Below are 19,372 nucleotides of genomic sequence, written 5' to 3' on the forward strand. Positions count from 1 at the left end.
GTGCTGGTCAATAGGAGACCTCTAATTTTCTTGTGTAACATCCGCAAATCTCATCTGGCTGCAAGCCAATTGGGTAAGCTATGCTTAAGGGCTCTGCAAGAAAAGGGTGGCAATAACTTTGCAGAGGGTGCATAAGCTTTTACCAGATAGGAGGGTATGCAGTGCACAATGCATTCTTTTTATTGGAGTGTTTAAGTTGTGACCAGAACCCACATTGCAAACCAGGGATTCTGACTGGCTGCTACTGAGCTATAAGCTGAGGGAGGGAAAAGAAGGGGAAAAAAAAGGACAGAGGCTCAGAGGAGGGAAAGGAGGAGTATACTCCAGCCCTGGAGAGAGGGGCACAGGCTCAGCCCAAGCCAGGGGAGACCCGAGCTGAAACATGCCCAGGGAGCAGGTGTCAAGACGGGGAACAGCCTGTGTCATCTCACAAGAAGCTGATTCCCCACCAAATTTGGAGCTGTGCAACCAAGGACACAGGTGTCAGGGAAAGAATGAGGAGGGGTTGGTAAGCAAGGCTTGCAGGCTTGCTGGTGCTGGGAGACGCAGCAGAGCCCTTAAAGGGTTAATGACCAGGCTGTGAGTTGTGTCCGACTAAGACGCTGGGGTGAAATCCAAGCTAGGAAGGCTCGAGCCACAGTCAGAGACCTGCAGAGGGAAACCCCTGTCTCAGGGTGCATGTGGTGGAAGGGGGAGACAGCCCAGAGAAGGAGTGGACTGGGAGAAAACAAACCAGCATGGGTGTGTGAGGGGACACTTGATCACTAGTGTTTGCAGTAAGTGTATTTTCAGAAGGAAACTGCTCAAGAGAACAATCTGCCAGAAAAGGAAACAAACGGAGCCCATCGTCTGCAGCCGCTGCTCAGAGCCTGGTTCACCGTGTTACCAGGAATGATTAAAGGAGCTCCCTTTCCCCAGAACAGCAGAAGCCTCACCTTCGCCATCTAGTGGTGGATCATAGCTACAACCATGTTGCTACTTACTGCAATAGGAAGTGGATTGTCACAAGAAGGAAGTCAATTGGGTTAAGGAGGGGGAGGGGGAAGCTTATGAGGTGAATTTAGTTATTCAGGTCGTTTAACACAAGTGGGACCACCCAGTGTGCTGGAATTGTCCACCTAATTTTGTAGTTGCAAACTTTATCTAAATTGTTAGTTTTGTTATTAACTCTAGATTTTTGTTTATTTTTTCTGTATATAAACTGGTTGTGTATAATAAAGAATAACGTGTTCATCGGGTACAGAGCAAATTCCTGGGCAGTGAGGGTGAGGCACACACCTCCCCACAGGACACTCCATGCAGTAGTCTGCCTGAGGGGCTCCCAGGGCGAGTGGCACCCTGAGGACCCAAAATCTGGTGCATCACCCAGTCTTAGCGTGCCAGGATGGGTTACACTTGCTCAGCAAAAAGGAGATGGAAGAGACTTGGCACAGATCAGAATTACAGCCCCAATATGAAGCAAGCAAGTTGCTGTTCTTGCTGTTTGCTACCACCTGGCTGGTCTTCCTGCATGTACCTCTGCTCCCCTACACAGGCACTTGGCACAGCAGCAGCACAAACTCCCTGACGGGCCTGAGGAAGGCAAAGGAAATGCTCCTTTCTTTTGGGCTCAGCAGGACCCAGAGCAAGCCCCAGCACTTCAACCTCTGAAATAATAGCCAAGCGAGGACCTGGGAAGGGAACTGCTGACTCCAAGATGCTTTCCCTTCACTCTGTGTGCTCTCAGCATCTCTCGTCCTCACCCAGGGGACAGAAATACAAAAGAAGCCAATCCATGTGTCCAGGACATTTACAAATATTGGCTTGAAAACTAATGGTTGGCTTCACGGTAGGATTCATTCCAACAAACATCCCAAGGAAGCCTCACAAACCAGCTCAGCTGTGCCCTCAAGCAAAACACCTGCAGGATCAGAGCATATTGGAAGTAAAAGGGATCCTACAAGATAGGGTATCACAGCCAGGAGGGGCAGGGGGACATCTTGGCATTCCCACTCTGTGACTGTGTCAGAACTTTGGGGAAAATCCACATTTCATCCTTTTTAGGACAATAACAGCCTCCACATGGAGCAGAGCAATCACAGCCTGTATTCAGAGTGCTATCCACTTGCATTTGAAATAGTCAACACAGTGCTTATATCCACTGTAATGGAAACATAATCAAGGTCAATGTGAACAGAAACACAAATAATTTTAGACGAAATTATTTATCTTCTGGTCTCTGGGCGATGCACATAAATGGCTTCTAAGTTCCAAGCAATGGAAAAATACCTGCGTTCTCACCAGTACACAAAACACAAGTCAATACACTAGGACTTATGGAACCATGAACTTAGCAATTTATCTAGGAAGGTCACCTCCCCTTGCTTCATCCTTAAGCAAACAAGATAGAGGTCAAGTCATATACTCATGGCCAGAATACCTGAAACTACAAACGTATATAAATCCAGAAACCTGATCCAATGCAAGAAACTTTTGTTCGGGGATTTATTCTTTTGCTTCACAGCTCCCTTCAAACAGAAATCATGGCACTCGCCTGCATCACCCTGGTTCTTGCTTTAGCCCATCTCCTCATTGCTAAATCACTGGAGTGAGAACCCCTAGTTCCTAAAGCTATGGACAATGTTACAACTTCAAGGTAAGACCAGGGTTCGAATTATACTTTGATTCTTGGGGGGCAGGGATGGGGAGAGGGGTCTGCAAAAATAACTGGGCTGCTAATCATGATGCTGTAATAAAACTGGAGACCTCCATAGGTTATGGTTTTCAAATCTTATAGGAGGGCTCTCATCTCTTAGGTGGGGGGAGCTCAGCCCTCGCAAGCTACCCTGTAATTCAAACCCTGGGTAAGACAGACAACAATAAAGGCTTGTTATTAGATAAATATTTGAACAGAATCATTTAGCCAAGGACTATGGTGTACTGAGCTGAATGTTGAACTAGATGACCTTCTGCAGTTCTTTCCAGCCCTACTTTTCTATGATTCAGTAAAGAGTCTCATAAATGGGGACACTTGGATCCCATCGTGTTGTGGGCACAAATGGGAGTATCCCCATAAGTATAAATAACTGAGTAGGAAAAAAGATCCTGATATGTAATGCCATGCAAATTAATACAACCCAATATGTGGGTGTCTGCACTGAGTGACACTGCTGTGACTGTCCATGCACGGAAGGCAGGACCACACCTTTAGCCAAATCAGGCTTGCTCCCTGAAAAACACTGCTTCCTGCTAAGTGCTCCGCATGAGGGGGTCTCCAGCTTTTGTGCCGCTTCCTAAAGAGCAGCTAACACAACTATCATTTCTCACAGCACCCTCTTGCTTTTGCCACTCCTTGTACCAGGGATTTCCACTCAGGCTGTTTGAAGTAGAATTAGTCAGGGGGGATCAGAGTTGAGGGGCATGCCACAAGGCCCACAGCAAGTCGGTTTGTACAGAAGCTGGAAATTTCCAGAGAGAGCTGCTCTACTAGATAGTAGAAAACCAAAAAGAGAGTACAACTCCATCACTCCCTGCTCTGTGACCTCCCTTGGGCGCATGAACAGGAGGTGTCCAGCAGATGAAGGATGCATGCAGGGCAGCTGGTCCTGGCTGTCCAGTGCTTGCCACACAGGTGCAGCTAGTACACAGGACTTGGAAACTCCCCTGAAGCCATAGTGATGATTGGCAGATGACTTTTCTGGCACCATGTCACAACACTATTGCCACCAGGGCTCCGGTCTCCTTCCCATTTCCTCTGGCACCTTCCTTTTCTGCCACTCATCCTTTGGCCCCTTCCCTGCCCTCCACCTTCTTTCTCTTTTTAATCAGCTTGTTTCACCACCTGCTACCCACTCTAACTCTGATCCCCCTTCCACAGAAGACAGGGTACATATGCACTTTTATGGACTAACTAAATAAGATACATCTCTTAGAGAGTACAAGCTTTCCTGGGCCCAAGTTCGCTTCATCAGGTGCTGTGAAAGGACAGCATAGAGCAGAACATGAAGTGAAGTGGTCAGAATGAAATAGATAGGAAAGTGGGGAGGGAAGGGAGGGGAGAAGTGCTGTGAAAGTCATACAAGCAAAGAACCCATGGGAAGAAAGGGGTCACAAAAGCTAACCCAAGTAACAAGCTAAGAAACTGTAGCTCTTGTTTAAGCTTACTTGACACAGTCCAGTTTGTGTATTTCTTATTCCACTATTTCCTGTTCAAATGGGTTTTTAAAGTTTTTCTACAAACAACAATCCTGAGGTCAGCTATGGAGTGTCCAGTAGGGCTGTGCAAAGCTTTGGGTGGCGATTCGATTCAGAGGAGATTCGGACCAATTTGGTAGCCAAATCTCCAAATCCGAATTGAATCAGGGGACCAGTTAGAAGGTCCAAATCAATTCAAAGCTCTCCAAATCTTCGGAAAAGATTCGGAGAGCTTCAATGATTTGGGCAGTCCCCAGCAGCTGCACCAGGCAGCTGGACCCAGACTCGGAGCTGGTAAGTAGGGGGCAGGGGAGGAGGGGACCACTTTAACCTCTGTGCAGGTGTGGATTAATGCATGGGCCTGTGGGGCCTGGGCCCAGGCCCAGGGGCGCCAGGGGCAGCACAGCCCAGGCAGGCATCCTGGCTGCATGCACCTCCTCCCCTCTGGCTGGGCCAGAACCAGGGCCAGGGGCAGGCATGGGGCTTCCTGTAGGTGATGGCAGCTTCCCAGGGCCGTCTGCTGCCAGGAAGCCCCATGGGCGGCCCCACTGCTGCTCCCTGCCATCTGCGGGAGGCCACCAGCACCACTGGGACAGGACAGGACAGCCGCATCTTGTCCTGCCCAGGCCAGCAGAGGGACAGGGCGGCAGCCAGGGTTGGAGCTCCCCACCCCAAGTTGGTGCCAGTCCTGGCACCAACCCCATCCCCGGCCCATCCCGCAGTGCTGAAGGACTGCAGCTCTGGCTGCACGACACCCATCGGGCGGAAGGGCCAAGCTGGGGCTGGGGCTGCCTTAACCTCAGTGGTGCTCATGCCGCCTGGCTTGCCCTGAACATGTGGAAGAGGCTGGATGGACCCAGCTGCAGCCCCCTGGCAGGCTCAGAGGGAACCTGCCCTCGCCTGGTGGGGAGCCTCCAATTTTCTGTTCGTCCAGGGCCCCAGTAAATCTTCATCTGCCGCTGGTTCCATGTTGTCCTTTCACACCACCTGATGAAGTGAACTTGAGCCCATGAAACTTGTGCTCTCTCTCTATATATATAATTGAGTTAGTCTATAAAGGTGCATATCTACCCTGCCTTCTGACTGACTTCAGACTAACACAGCTAACTACCTCTTTCATCTTCCTCAGACCGCTGTTGCATGGAGGAGCACATGCTAATGGAAGCAGCATCCATCACTGTCATCCAAACAAGAGCCAAGTACTGTGCAAGCAGGGTAGAGGAACATACAGCTAGAGAAGCGTGCACCCCTGTGCAGCTGAGCTGCTTCCTCAGGCATACATGTTAAGGAGCAGGAGAGCAAGGTGGGGTCTTTCAGGGGAGCCACTATCTGTTCTCCCTACAAACAAGGCAACCCACTTGGGGTGGGGGAATAACAGCTCTCCATCCTTCCTCACCCATAGATTTCCCCGCCTTTCCTCAGCAGTCGTCCTCCCCAGCCAGCCTGGCACCGTCCATATTCAGAAACACTAAGTTACCCCTTGATTTTCTCCTGGACGTTACAGAACAGGAGAGTGAGGTAGATGGCAGCTGTTTCATCATGCTCAGAATAAAAAATTATGAACTGTGGTTTGATAAAATAAGCAGCAGATTGAAATGCCAAAACAATGTACTGATCCACTTTCAAGGGAAGCTTTAATTCTGGGTGCTAGCCAAGACTAATAGCATCCAGTGTTGAAAAAGCATGGTTGAAAGAAGGACTCTTGTCCAACTTGAAACTGCTTTATACCCAGTATGGACCTGGAGGAAAGGTCCATTGGCATCTTCACACATCAACACAATGCAAATAAACAACATGTACACATCACAGAGGTGAAGACTTGTATGAATAAATCTCCTAAGCTTATGGCTTTTTCTACCTTCCTCATTTTCACAGCTTGCGGGGAGATGGTTCCAGGTTGCAAGTGCCTCCTCATATACACAGTACATGAAATGTATAAAGAAAATAGAGAATTCCTTTTTTTTTTCTACTGTGGGACACGTGAAGATGAGCTCTACTTCAAAGACTACACAAAAATGTAAGGGCATTGAATTCTGGCCCATTGATGCTAACATTTTTCCTTTAAAAAAAAAAAAACAAAAAACAGGTTACAAGAGATTATCATTAAAGCAACTGAATGGCAGATCTCTCTTGCAGAATAGCCCTCGCTTGCCTGATGCTCCGCTGCCACATTCAGGCTGTGTGGATGTTCCACACTTATCTCATTCTTACCACTGCCAAGAGATGCAGTTGATGCCTCCATCTTTTTCTACTACTCCTTTTCATTCAGGATAGACCCCAATCTAAGAGAAATGTATAGAGCATCTTTAGTCTGAACTGAAGGTGTTGTGTCTGGAGAGGGACCTGCACTCTCTGTAGATGTCAATGCTTCATCAAATTCCCCCAGAAAGACAGCAGGCACTAGCACTGCCCTAGAATAGAAGTGCAGTGCCAGACATCCTGTAAACCCACTTGACTTGTAGCAGGCTGGCATGTTAGTATAATACGCATTCAGAAGGACCCTTGATGCAGCAAGTTAGTTCACATTTCCTATGAGCCACTGTACCGAAACAGCTGTGCTCACTCCTCTGCTCACTCCTTCCCCACGTAGGAACCAGAGTTGTATTTTGACTAATACCAGCTACGTCACAATCAACAGGGGTAATTCTACTCTGACCGTGCATGGTAAGAATTCAAGAAAGCTAGGAAAGAAAACAAAGGGTACATGGTCATCCCCCAGGATGGACTGAGTTTGGGTAGAGGGGTAGAAAGATGCACCTGCTAACCTTTTACCAGTCCCTTCGCTTCCTCATTTTCATAATGCATTTTTTTAGTGAAACAGAAGGGGCTGATGACTCATCTGAACCCAAACATTAGATTTCCATCTTAACAGAAAATAATTCCCCTTCCCTTTGGGGAGGTTCTTTGAATGCAGTCATTACAAAGTTTATAGCTGGTCTACATTCCCATGCTGAGAATAGTGGCCTGGAGAAAAGAATCCTCTATTCCACAGAATCTCAGAACTGCTACACCTGGAGCATCATGCTGCTAGTTAACACTTGTTTCTAGTAGACCATGTCTGCTACAGTGAATAAAGTCAATGCCGCCACATAGGGTCTGTCCAGACGTATTTACACATTGGTTCCAAGGCCCACATAGGCTGAGCCTGCTTCACCTAAACACAGCAGCCCCATTTGCAAACTATGAGCAAAAAAGCCCAGCTCCAGGGAGTTGGAGAAAATACTCTAACTACACCCTACACAAGCATCTGTTTTCTTCAAGGTCATGATACAAATTTCACCATCCGGCTTTTGAAAGGCAGCTCCAAAGATGTTTTGAGGCTACCTGTTTGATGCTAGGTGGTAGCAGCACATAGACTAGAGAACACATCAGCACATCTGACTAGCAGCAGAGACTAGAGAAACTGGACCTTTTCAGCCTCCTCTGCAAGAGAAGGTTGAGAGGCGACCTTGTGGCTGCCTGTAAGTTCATCACGGGGGGACAGAAGGGGATTGGGGAGGGTTTATTCACCAAGGTGCACCTGGGGGTTACAAGAAAGAATGGCCACAAGCTAGCAGAGAGCAGATTTAGATTGGACATTAGGAAGAACTTCTTCACAGTTCGAGTGGCCAAGGTCTGGAACGGGCTCCCAAGGGAGGTGGTGCTCTCCCCTACCCTGGGGGTCTTCAAGAGGAAGTTAGATAAGCATCTAGCTGGGGTCATCTAGACCCAGCACTTTTTCCTGCCTATGCAGGGGGTCAGACTCGATGATCTATTGAGGTCCCTTCCAACCCTAGCATCTATGAATCTATGAATAGCTTTGAAGTACATGGCAATGAATTAGCGTGTTAGCATCTAGCAGTGTTAGCAGCGCTGGGAAATTGTATGCATGTACCACAGTGTTGCATAACATGAGATAAGGTGGCTCCAGCTCACAGTGCCCAAGTGCAGCTGATTTTGGGGAACAGACCAAACTAGAAGATCAGAAAAGCCCATATTAGGATGTACGCGTGTAATGGGCTTGTAAAACCAAGGAATATGCTGAAGGACAGAATGTGAACAGGACGACTGTCAGAGGGGCACAATATATGGACGAGGCCCCTGACGTCCTGGTGTCTTGCGAGTCTGCGTTGTGAGCAAGAGCCTCTTTACCCCTTATAATCAACTGATATACTGGACTTTGCATGGTTTTAGGCTCATTTAACAGTGAATACTTGTAGTAAATAAAGCCTTTCTGTCATTCATTGAATGAGTTGTCGTGTCAATCTTTTATACACTAGTCCTGAATCCCATTTCATGACTTAATAGTGGGAAGCCCCTTAACTGTATGACATGGCCCTGTGCACCAGATTGGGCTGACACATAAGGCCAGACCCAGTATATGGCTCAGGAGCCAGCACAGCATCAGACCCAGCATGTGGCCCCAGACCTGGTGTTTGAATTGAACTTGGTGCGCAGGGTCAAATTCAGCACGTCAGGCTAGACCCAGGCACATGGCTCCAGAGCTGGCACTAGATCAGACCCAGTACATGGCCCAATACCCAGCATGCCAGGTTGAAGGTGTGGTGGGCTGGCCTGTGGGCCCTGTCTGGAACGTGGCTGGAGGCAGCCTCAGCTCCCTAACTCCTGCTACTCAGCTTCTGCAAAGAAACGTTCTGCCCTGCTATGATCTTTCTAAGCTCTTTGCAATGGAAGAATTGCTCAGCTATTTCCCTGTAATCAAAAGTGGAGTGAAAACCAAGGGCTGGCATTTTCCAAGAGTGCTTTGCATCTAACAAGGGGTGGGAACCACTGCATGAGAGCATCAGTCACTTTAACAGATTTAAGTAAGGCAGCTTTGAACTGGTTGAGTGGGAATCTGAAGGTCTGTGGCACACGTGCATGTGCATGTCTAACTCCCACTGAAAACCACTAGCAGTGTGAGGAAGAACTGTAGGGACAGGCAAGCTACAGGAAAAAGAAAACCGGGGAAGTAGTATTGGAGGGGATAGAAAATGAAAACAGGGTTGAGTTCACTGCCCTTCAGGGCTTTGGAGAAAATCCCAGTCACCTCTTTGTGAAGGCAAAAACACAGCACTGCAGTTCAATACCTATTAGGGCCCCTATACAGATACAATGAGGCCCACTTGTCTGGGGACATAATGTACACATCCTTAGACAAACACAGAGCCACTTTAAAGTACTGCAGGACATGCACTAGCTCAAAAACAGTGTTCAGGTCAAATAAAAAAATGGAATTTAGTGCTGGCACCACCACTTATCTGAGAGATTTCCCAGAAAGGGGCAGCATTGCTTCATGCCTAAACACACTGTTCCTGACCCATGTACCCAGATTTGCCCCAACACAACAAGACAGCTGATCAGCAACCTCAGCTGTGCAAAAATTAACATTTATAAATACAAATCCTGGAGCCAGGCTGAGAGGATTCAGTTGGAGGGTTTCAACCTGCATCCTCTCACCCGTCTTCAAGAGAAGCCATGGTACTGGGCTGCATTGTAGCTGTGCTCAATTTATTGCCTCTCCTCCGTGCTAACCCCCTGCATTGTGATTTCCAAGTTCCACAAATCCCAGACAACACTACAGGCTCCAAGGTAAGAAAAACCCTGTGAGAGTCTTGCTTTTCCAGATACTTGCATTCCTAATGTATATAGAGACCAGACAGAAACTATCGAGTGAGGGAAGTTCATTAAAACGTTTGACTCTTATGTACAGCAAATACAATTTACATTATAAGAGGCACTTCTCAAACCTACAGTCCTAGACAGTATATTAACATGCAGAATTAGGATCCCAGGACACCCAAGTTCTCCTGCTTCTGCAGCAAGTTATCTGTATACCTTCTGTGCCTCAGTTGTCTTCATCCATAAGATGTGTGAAATATTTTCTTACCTACCTTACCAAATATTATCATTACTAAAACTCAAGTACTTTCTTGCCTGACCTTTTCACTACTTTTGCCCCAAAATCCTATTAAATAGCATATTAAGTCAACATATAAGTACAAAATATTAGTTGTTAGAAGAGCTGGTAGAAAAAGAGAAAATAGTCCATATATATTTTTTACCAATTTGTCAGTGAGAGAACTTGGCAGGGGCAGAGATCTGCTTACCCTAAGAGTAGAGGGAAAATCATTTCTTTTTTCCCCACTTTGGAGGACCAGAAATGAATCCTTGAGTCTCTCCTTACCCATCCTTTTATTTTTGCAGCTGTTGGGGAAATGGTTCTACGTGGCTGGGGCCTCCCAGTTCCCCCGTCACTGGCTGGAGATGACACTGATTGATAATGGTTACCTCCAGGTGGACCCAAATGAGCAGGGGCAGGAGTTATTCATCAGCCAGCATGTCTCAGCGTAAGATCATTCATTCCTCATTATCCCGTCCCACCCCACCTTAGCAGGTGATCATTAAGCCCTAGGATTCAGCTTTCCAAACAATGCCATTTTTACATCTTATTACCCCCCTTTCTCCACAAACTTCTCAACATAAAGTTTAATTGGCATAATCTCAGTAGACAGAGGAGGGACAGGTTCTAAAAGGCTTCCCGCCCCTTCGCTTGTTCATGTGCGGCTGAATCTGCTCTCATCATGCCAGAAGTCAGTATCAACATCACATCTTTGCCTCAACTTTTCTAGCCTCTGTTGTGGCCTTGGCAGTGAACCCCAGATAGGGTCTGGGGCCAGGGAGGGGAGGGTTAAACACTCCTTCCCCCACTCAAATTTACTGCTGGCTGCAACTGTAGACTACAAACCCCAGAAGCACCTGGAAGCAGGAAGGGTCCTGCTGTGAGTCTGGACTGCAAATCCCAGAGACCTCAGGGGCAGCAGGAAGAGGAAGTGAACACACATGCTGGCTGTGCCAAAGAGCCGTGCTGTAGCGCCCCCCGGCTTCTGGCCTGAGCCACTGCAGACATCTAGCTGCATTGCCTGAATCAAAAGTAAATGTGTGTTCAGTTGTTCCTCAGTTTAATCTCTGCACCTTAAACTAACCTGGAAAAGACTGAATCGATTCAGCCTTAGGCTTTTTTACTGTACTTAGCTCATGGGTGCAAGTAGATGCAATTCCACAACTTGTACTAATGACAGAGGTGTGATTAGATAATCTGGTGATTCCTTCTAAACTTAAAATCTATGCTCTCCAAGGGTTTTTTCAGACAAGAGCATCTTTACATACACACACACCAGTTATACCACATGTACATTTTCTCTCTCTTTTTCTTTAGAATGGATGAATGTCTCACAAGCAATTCAACTTATTTTGAAGTCACTGTTGATCATGTAACACTAATCAAGAATGGTAAGAATCCAGTGCCAAGAGAGCAGCAAAAAATGCAGAGGCATAATGAACATTTGGGAGGGAAGGGAAAGGCAAGTGTGTGTATGGGAGGGGTGGTATTATACAGATTTTTACTTCTGATAAGATTTATTTCCCATTCCACAGTTTGTTCAGGGAGGAGTACAGAAACCAACCCATTTAAAATTTAACAGGTGGGTTGAAATGATCCCTTCCTCAATGGGACAATTTCGTGCAGACATTTAAGCGGTTGTTGGTCCATAAAACAATCATGACAGATCACGAATCTGTCCATGGAAACACAGCTTGAGAGAAACCAACCACCATCCTGCTCACCCTCGCTCAGAAAAAGACAGTCATTTTAAATAGTTTTTCTTCTCCTTCAAAGGCAGATTTTAAAACTACATAAAACATGTTCCAGCAAGATATTTAAAAACCTTACTCCAGAATTTGTTTCCTAATCATTGGAGAACTAAGTGTGTCACTACATTGGTGAGTGTTGCATCATTTTCTGGCCAGGAATGAACCCATGTCGTGTCCGGCCAGATGGGCTGGTGCAGAAAGTCCTCCCTTTTCATAAAACCCCTGAAAAAATAAAAGTCCTTTCCAAGCACAAGACAGAGCCATGCAGTGAAGAAGCGAAGAGGGATCCACCACAAAGAAAAGGAAAACAATGCTTTTATTACCTTCATTGCCAGAGTCACCTCAAGACACAACATAGACATCTACTGAGTTAATGCTCAGCACGGTAAAGTCTATGAAGCCTAAGTATCTTTATGAATCTAGCCCAGTGATTCTCAAGCGGGGTGCTACAGCACCCTGGGGTGCCTTGAGATCCTTTCAAGGGTGATGCAGGGTGCCACAGAATTTAGCACTGTTAGGTGCGTAAACATGATTCACAAGATAAACCCAGAGATTTCAAATAGGAGTCCAAAAGGCAGAATTTCAGAGCAGATCACTTGAGAGAATACCGGTAGGAATCAACATACAACCAATTGTGGATGCATGTATCAGGGACTCTTAAAGCCAGCTGCAAATATTTTCCTAAAGACTAGAACTAGGCACCTTTAGCTCCTTAAAATCCCAGGCCTCTGTCTAAACAAAGCTTGATAAACTAAGGACCCACTGCAGCTTACACTGAAATCAATGGCAAGGAGTTGTACTGGGACCTACTGAAGGAGTTATAGTTATTCAGCGAGCGGTAAGACTGTTCCACATTAATCCCTAGAGGTTTTACAGAGTCCTTCTATATAGAAAGCTGAGCTGAATTAATATCCTAATTTCCCCCAACCTCTGATTCTGTTCCCTTGAAGTCCAGAACCGACATACCGTGGGGAAGCTTATGAACAGCAGTTCTGAAGACATCTTACTAATTCAAATTGAAATGCAAAAGGAGAAGAACTACACAGGATTGTATCTATACGGTAAGCAAACCCCATAACAAAATGCCTTGAAGTTGTACTCTGGTGGTGTGAAGTTTCTCACATATTACTTGCCAAATGAAATTATGGGGCAGAACTTTAGTGTTGTTAACTCTTGCAATACCTGGTGCTTTTCCAGCAGTTGCATGAATATGTGAGAATGTCACCTTTAATTAAAAAAATAAAATAAAAAGTCAATTGCTAACCATCACGATGGCAAAGGAAATTTTGAGAATTAAGTTTTCAAAAGGTAGAAGGCACGCAATAACCTCACATTTGATGTTTTCCTAAATCTTTTATAGCTTTTTCTAACCCCTTCTCAGGTATTTGAGGGCTTGACTCCTGGTCTGTAGATAGTTTGGGGTTGGCAATACTGGATGGTATAAAACCCTGTCACTAGTGAGAGTACTGTGTTCCTCCACAAGGCATAGTTTAAAAAAAAATCTTGTAGCTTCTCAGTACTCTCTCAAGCTCAGAAGTAGTTGCTTAATTTTCTAGAATGCCTTATTTTCTCTAGCCCCACTTCAGGCTGAAGTCTACCCTGTAATATCTCCATTTTCTCTCCCTTCAGTGGTTCTGTAGAGAACTTGCAAGCACAGTTAGTGCTTGTACCCTCAAAGCTAGTAACTTTTTTATTAATAATAGCTACTCAGGGGAACATTAATAATAGGAGTAACACCAGAGCACAAGGGAAGGATATGGAGCAGAAAGCGAGAGCAATGCCTGAACCTAATTTTGAGCCCAGATAACTGCAGCTGTTGCCCTTTGGGATCGCCTCTGCTGACAGTGTTCAGGAAAAACTCAAATCAGGGCAACAGGCGCACTGCCAAGTTGACCCCCTCATCATCACAACCCAGATGCAACAAGCTCAGTAAAGGGGGACTCCGCATACCCTCTCCTACGTTAGGACTGAGAAGCAGCCATGCTATCCCTTGCTCCATCTACATTCTCCCTCTGTGTGCCCCCAATTTTCTGTCCTTACTTTGCTTCTATTATTACTCAGCCTTGGTGAGGCCGCAGCTGCAGTACTGCATCCACTTCTGGGCTCCACACTTTAGAAAGGACGTGGAAAAGATTGAGAGAGTCCAGAGGAGAGCCACGCGCATGATCAGAGCTCAAGAGAACAGGCCATATGCGGAGAGGCTGAGAGCCATGGGACTCTTCAGCCTGGAGAAGCGCAGGCTCGGGGGACTTGGTGGCAGCCTATAAGTACATCAGGGGTGTGCATCAGGATCTGGGGGAACGACTGTTCCTGATGACGAGGTCTAACGGTTACAAACTGCTGGAAGACCATTTTAGACTGGACACAAGGAAAAACTTCTTTACCATCTGGGTCTCCAGTATCTGGAATAGACTCCCCCCAGAGCACCTACTCCGGACACGTTCAAGAAATGCCTGGATGCTCACCTTGCTGGGATCCTTTGACCCCAGCTGACTTCGTGGCCTTTGGGCAGGGGGCTGGACTCGATCTCACGAGGTCCCTTCCAGCTCTAACGTCTATGAAATCTATTTGCTTCACCTCCTTCATCTTTCCCCTCTGTCCTGCCCCCAGCTCACGTCCCTCACACACCGCTCAGTCTCTCCCCTGCCTCCTCAGACAGCAGCTTGGCTCCCCTCCCACTGGACTGCCATCTTTGCTAGGACAGCCTGACTTCTACATACAAAAGCTATAAGCTCAATGTGGTGCCCTGCAGAAATACCCTGAGAGTACCAAAAGATGACGGGCCTTCTTATAATCGCCCCGTTCCAAAGACACAAGTCCTGAATATTGCAAGAGTTGAAAAAGCCTGCTCTGACTTGAGGGGAGAAGGGAAGGAGCAAGGGCGAGTACCGAAGAAGCTGGCATGCCCACTGCCCAGCCCTGCTTGGCTCCCCTCCTGCCAGGGAGGATGCAGGGGGCTGAGGCTGCCTGGATGGAGCAGCCAAGAGGGCACCCATGCTGTGTTCGGCAGAGCCAGCCTCTCCAGTCCTTGCACGATGATACAGCCCCCCTGTCCTGACAGGGCAGTGCAGGGGAAAGCACACTGACTGGAGACACAGAGAAGTGGCCCAATGAGACCCACACAGGTGAGGGTGGAGCAGGACACCCAGGCCCTTATCCCTGCACCTTCACCCTAAGGAGTGCAGGGAGCACCTTAAGAACGAAAGCAGTGCTAAGGGGAAAAACTTGCCCGGGACCTGACTGCAATGCAGCAGGGCCAATTATTACTGGCCCAGGTTGCTTATTAGAAGTCAGACAATAACTTTGTTGGCCTGTCCCCTCAGAAAAGCCGTGGAGCAAGGAGAGCTGGTAAGCCACCACCTGCCTCCCTGGGAACACAATGAAACCACCTGTGTTCCCCGAAGGCAGCACATCCCCTTCTCAGCAGGGCTGGCCCTACTGAAGCCAAGAGGATAGAATAACTAAGATAAAGTAGGTCTGAGAGACACTGTGGTTTGAGCCTAAGATGCTCAGCACTACAGCTCTGCTTTTCTACCACCTGAGCAAAGCAGAACCTCCATTAGCTTCCAGGGCTGGAAGGTGACAGCATACTGCATAAACCGGCCGTCAGAAGGGAATACCCCAAACTCCTCACAGGCATATTAGTCTCCCACAGGGTATATGCTTATATCTCATATACAGCACAGGTAGAATGACATGAATGGAGATAAAGAATTAAGAGTGTCAAGAGAGAAAGGGAATCAAGACGTGAGAATGGGAACAGGAAATGAGACATCATAATTATACGCCTATGTATGATGAGGAGATATACATCCAGGTCCTGCTCAGTGATTCTCAAGTACTTAAGCTATGGTTTCTCTCTTTCTAAACAGCCCGGAAGCAACCCCCAAGTAAAGTTCACTTGAATGAACTCAGGAACCATGCTGAATGTCTGGGCCTCAGTGAAGACCAAATAGTTTATGCACCGTGGAAGAAGGTAAAGTTTTCTTTGGGGATTCGTAAGAGTCACTGCCTTGTTTGCAGTGTCCTGAGACACCAGGACACCCTGCAGCTGGGAGAAAATAAAAGGCTACAAAGCATTTTACTTAAAATGAGTCAAATAGCTGTACATCACCAAAGGGTATAATCTTAAGGAAATTTTCAAAAGCAAAAGTGACTTAGGAATCTAAAGTCCCATTTTAGAGGGTGACTTGGCATTTATGCCCCAAGGTGCTTGGGGTACTTTTGAAAACAAGACTTCTGTGTTTTTAAAAGACATCGCACCCAGCAAACAAATCTCCATGTGATGAGTGCAACAACTAGTGCACTGAAAACAATCACACAATCAAACCCCTTCTTACAGCCTGGACTAGGAATCAAATAAAGAAAAAAAAATCTAACTATACTCCCCCTCCCCCCAGTCCATTAACTCTATCTTGCATTTCTATAGTATCATTCATATCAGAGTAATTTATAAGTCACACACTGTAGGAAAACATCTCAACATTAAAATGCAACCTCCTCTGAGGTGGAACATGCCACCAATTGTACAATTCACAACTACCCGGATGGTTTAGGATTGGAAGTTAAGAATGACATATTTACCTGAAACTACAAGAGGCATTTCAAGTAGGAAGTACTTGAATTGAGCCATAATCAAATCATTTCACCTTGAAGTCATAGAAAGTGTCAGCTGAAAGACAGCACACATCAGCCACTTCTCCAACCCCATTCCAAAGTATTTATTTAGTTCAAAAGAGAAAGTGCTACCTAGCAAAAGACCAACCGTGGTTCTTATAGAAGTGGCATTTTCCCTTGAAAGTCTCTTGTCCAAGAAGTAAGAAACTTTTGACAGGGACTCAGGCAAAGAGTCACACCATCTTCCATATCAGCAGCTGGTTCAAGGACTTGTGTCCAAAACTGATAATACCAATAGGATCCTTTTCCAGAAAATTTGGTGATGGAGAAGTAAGTCTTTCCATATGTTGTCATGCGTCTCCTTCTCCTAAGTGTGATCTGCTTGGTCTCTTCACAGATGTCTGCATTAGTAAGGAGAAAAAAAAAACCATCCCCAGGTAAATCAAGCAGTTCACATCTTAGAGACAGCATGGTCCCAGAGAAAAATTCAGTATTTCCATCCAAGTGTAGCAGACGATTTCCTCCTGGGGAATTTCCCCCTGTTTAATATGAAAGTATGGAGATACCGAAGGAGAAGTGCTAGAATTATTACTTTGAAATGACTGCTGCCACTATCCCGAGGAGTCTGGAGAACAGACCTCCTCAGACTTGCATTTGCTCTCTTTCCACTTTGAACAGCAAGTTCTCCCTCTAGTCAATTTGGAATCACCCGTGGGAGCAGCTGCTTGTTTCTATTGAGTTAATGGCAGGTTGCTGTGAACTTAAAGATACAATCCCGCATTTGTGCTAGACTTCAATTCTGGTAAAATCAAACTCCTAGAAAAACGGAGACAATAGGAATGGTTCAGGTCCATCTTCCTCTGAATCTTTTGACAAGTAAGCTTCCTCTGCAGTGAATGAGACCCAAACTATTGCATCCCCTTAAAAATGACATGAGAAGTAGAACGACCTTCTCTGATATTTTCAGCCATTTCAAGATTAGTAATCACAGTCCAATTCAATATATTAAAATTTCTTTGAGGCCACCCAATTCCTTGTGCTTCTAAAAACTAAATGTCAACCTTTTTAATTGATCCTATTGAGTTTCCCTTATTTTCTTCAGAGTATCCAGACTCTGCAAGTTGCGATGCAGTGCTGCTATCAGGTGTTACAGAAATGAAGTTCTTATTTTACATTACACTCAAAGGTCTGCTTTGAGCCCAGCTTGCCTGACCCTTCGTTCCAGAAGCATGCTGTGATCGATCAGCAGCAGCAGCTGGGGAATGGGGTCCCCTCCATGCACTAAATGTTAGCAGTGGGAAAATGCAATGAATACAGTACCAGTTCCTCCCACAAGGTGTTGCTATCGGCATATTTAGAAGCCAAAGTTCTTTTACCAGCTTGATCAGTTCGTAGAAATGATACCTAACCTGGTTGCTGGCAATAACCAGGAGCTGAAGTCAGTGACCCAGGAGGGCCTTTCCAGTCCAGTATTGAAGAAAAGCTCAATAAAAAGAAAAATGTTCCTGCTAGTGCCATACCCACACCAGTTCCATTTATTTCCTACTAACCATTGTCTTGAAAGGATCCATGTCCAAAGGAAGAAACCAAGCCAAGCAACTCCGAAGACCAGGAGCCCCCCGCTGCAGTCACAGCTTCATTCCAGGGATCATTATGAGCCAAAACAACTGCTTTATCACCTATTCGGTAAATAAAGTTTTTCTTCTTTGTTTGAATGGGTATTGCTGGCAGAACGAATGCCGTGGATCACGGGACCTGCTCTTCTGGAAAGAGGAGAAATGGGTTTGTAAAAATGTAACTACAGCTTGTACAAATGCGCAGTTAACAGGCCACCTTTCCTAATGGGAAAGAGAAAGCAGTTTTATTTTCATTTATTTTCACTAATGAGGAAGCATGTATAGGAAGCTGAAGGTGGAGAGGCATTGGGGGAAAGATCAATCTGGACTTTCCCTGCTTAAATGCTCTTCCCCTTAGCATCCACTTGGAGAAAGAAGTCTAAATAACTGCATACAGCCCATGGGCATGGGCCCACCAAACCCCCACCAATGGCTGGGAAGGAAGCCAATGCATATACAACTACTCCATGCCAGAGGGTGATAAAACAGAAATGGGACTGCAGGTCAAAGGTTAATAATTAGGGTGCCAAGAGAGGACACCAAGTAGAGAATACCAGCTAGCACCCACTGCTCCTTGAACAAATATAAGGAACCTGTGGATCCCACCTAGTGAAAGTGCCCAGAGACATGCACTGATGAGTGAAAGGAAGACAGCCCCAGGGTTGACTGGGTTCCCCCACAGAGCCTTCATCCTTCCCGGGTAGAGGGACAGCATGGTCAGGCCCAGGAGCAGGTTGACCATAAGATACCGGGACATGGTGAGAGTAGGCAATATGCAGAAAATAAGGTGGGGGAGTACAGCCAGCCAGACCACTGAACTAAATACAGCATTTATGTTCTTAGGTATCTGATAATATCAAGACTAGTTTCATAGTAGCTAGGGTCAGGAGGAACCTGAACAGATCATCTAGCCTGACCCCCCTGCCACAGGCAGCAATGAATGCTGGGTTCACAAGACCCCAGACAGGTGATCATCCAACCTCCTCTTGAATTTGCCCAAGGTAGGGGCGAGGACCACTTCCCTGGGAAGTTGGTTCCAGATTTTGGTCACCCTAACTGTAAAATATTGCCTTCTGATCTCTAACCTAAACCTATTCTCCATCAGCTTATGACCACTGTTCCTCATTACCCCAGGTGGTGCTGGGGAGAAAAGGGCTCTTCCCATTTGCTGATGATCTCCCCTGATGAGCTTGTAGGCAGCCACCAGGTCCCCCCTCAGCCTCCTCTTGCCGAGGCTGAACAGGTTCAGGTCCCTCAGTCTCTCCTTGTAGGGCCCGTCCTGCTGCCCTCTCACCAAGCGGGCGGCCCTCCTCTGAACCCTCTCCAGGCTGGCC

General features: G+C 46.5%; 1 protein-coding gene across 1 annotated transcript; it reads left to right on the forward strand.

Moving 5' to 3' along the window:
- Positions 1-9,588: 9,588 nt before the first annotated feature.
- LOC102388367 (alpha-1-acid glycoprotein 1-like) lies at positions 9,589-15,931 on the forward strand. The gene is made up of 5 exons (XM_014522767.2): positions 9,589-9,744; positions 10,360-10,502; positions 11,372-11,445; positions 12,756-12,866; positions 15,678-15,931. The coding sequence occupies exons 1-5, from the start codon at positions 9,631-9,633 to the stop codon at positions 15,929-15,931; spliced, it is 696 nt and encodes a 231-aa protein (XP_014378253.1). The 5' UTR covers positions 9,589-9,630.
- The last annotated feature ends 3,441 nt before the right edge of the window (positions 15,932-19,372 follow it).

The sequence above is a fragment of the Alligator sinensis genome, unplaced genomic scaffold (assembly GCF_000455745.1).
Source record: "Alligator sinensis unplaced genomic scaffold, ASM45574v1 scaffold388_1, whole genome shotgun sequence".
In the NCBI taxonomy this organism is placed as follows: domain Eukaryota; kingdom Metazoa; phylum Chordata; order Crocodylia; family Alligatoridae; genus Alligator; species Alligator sinensis.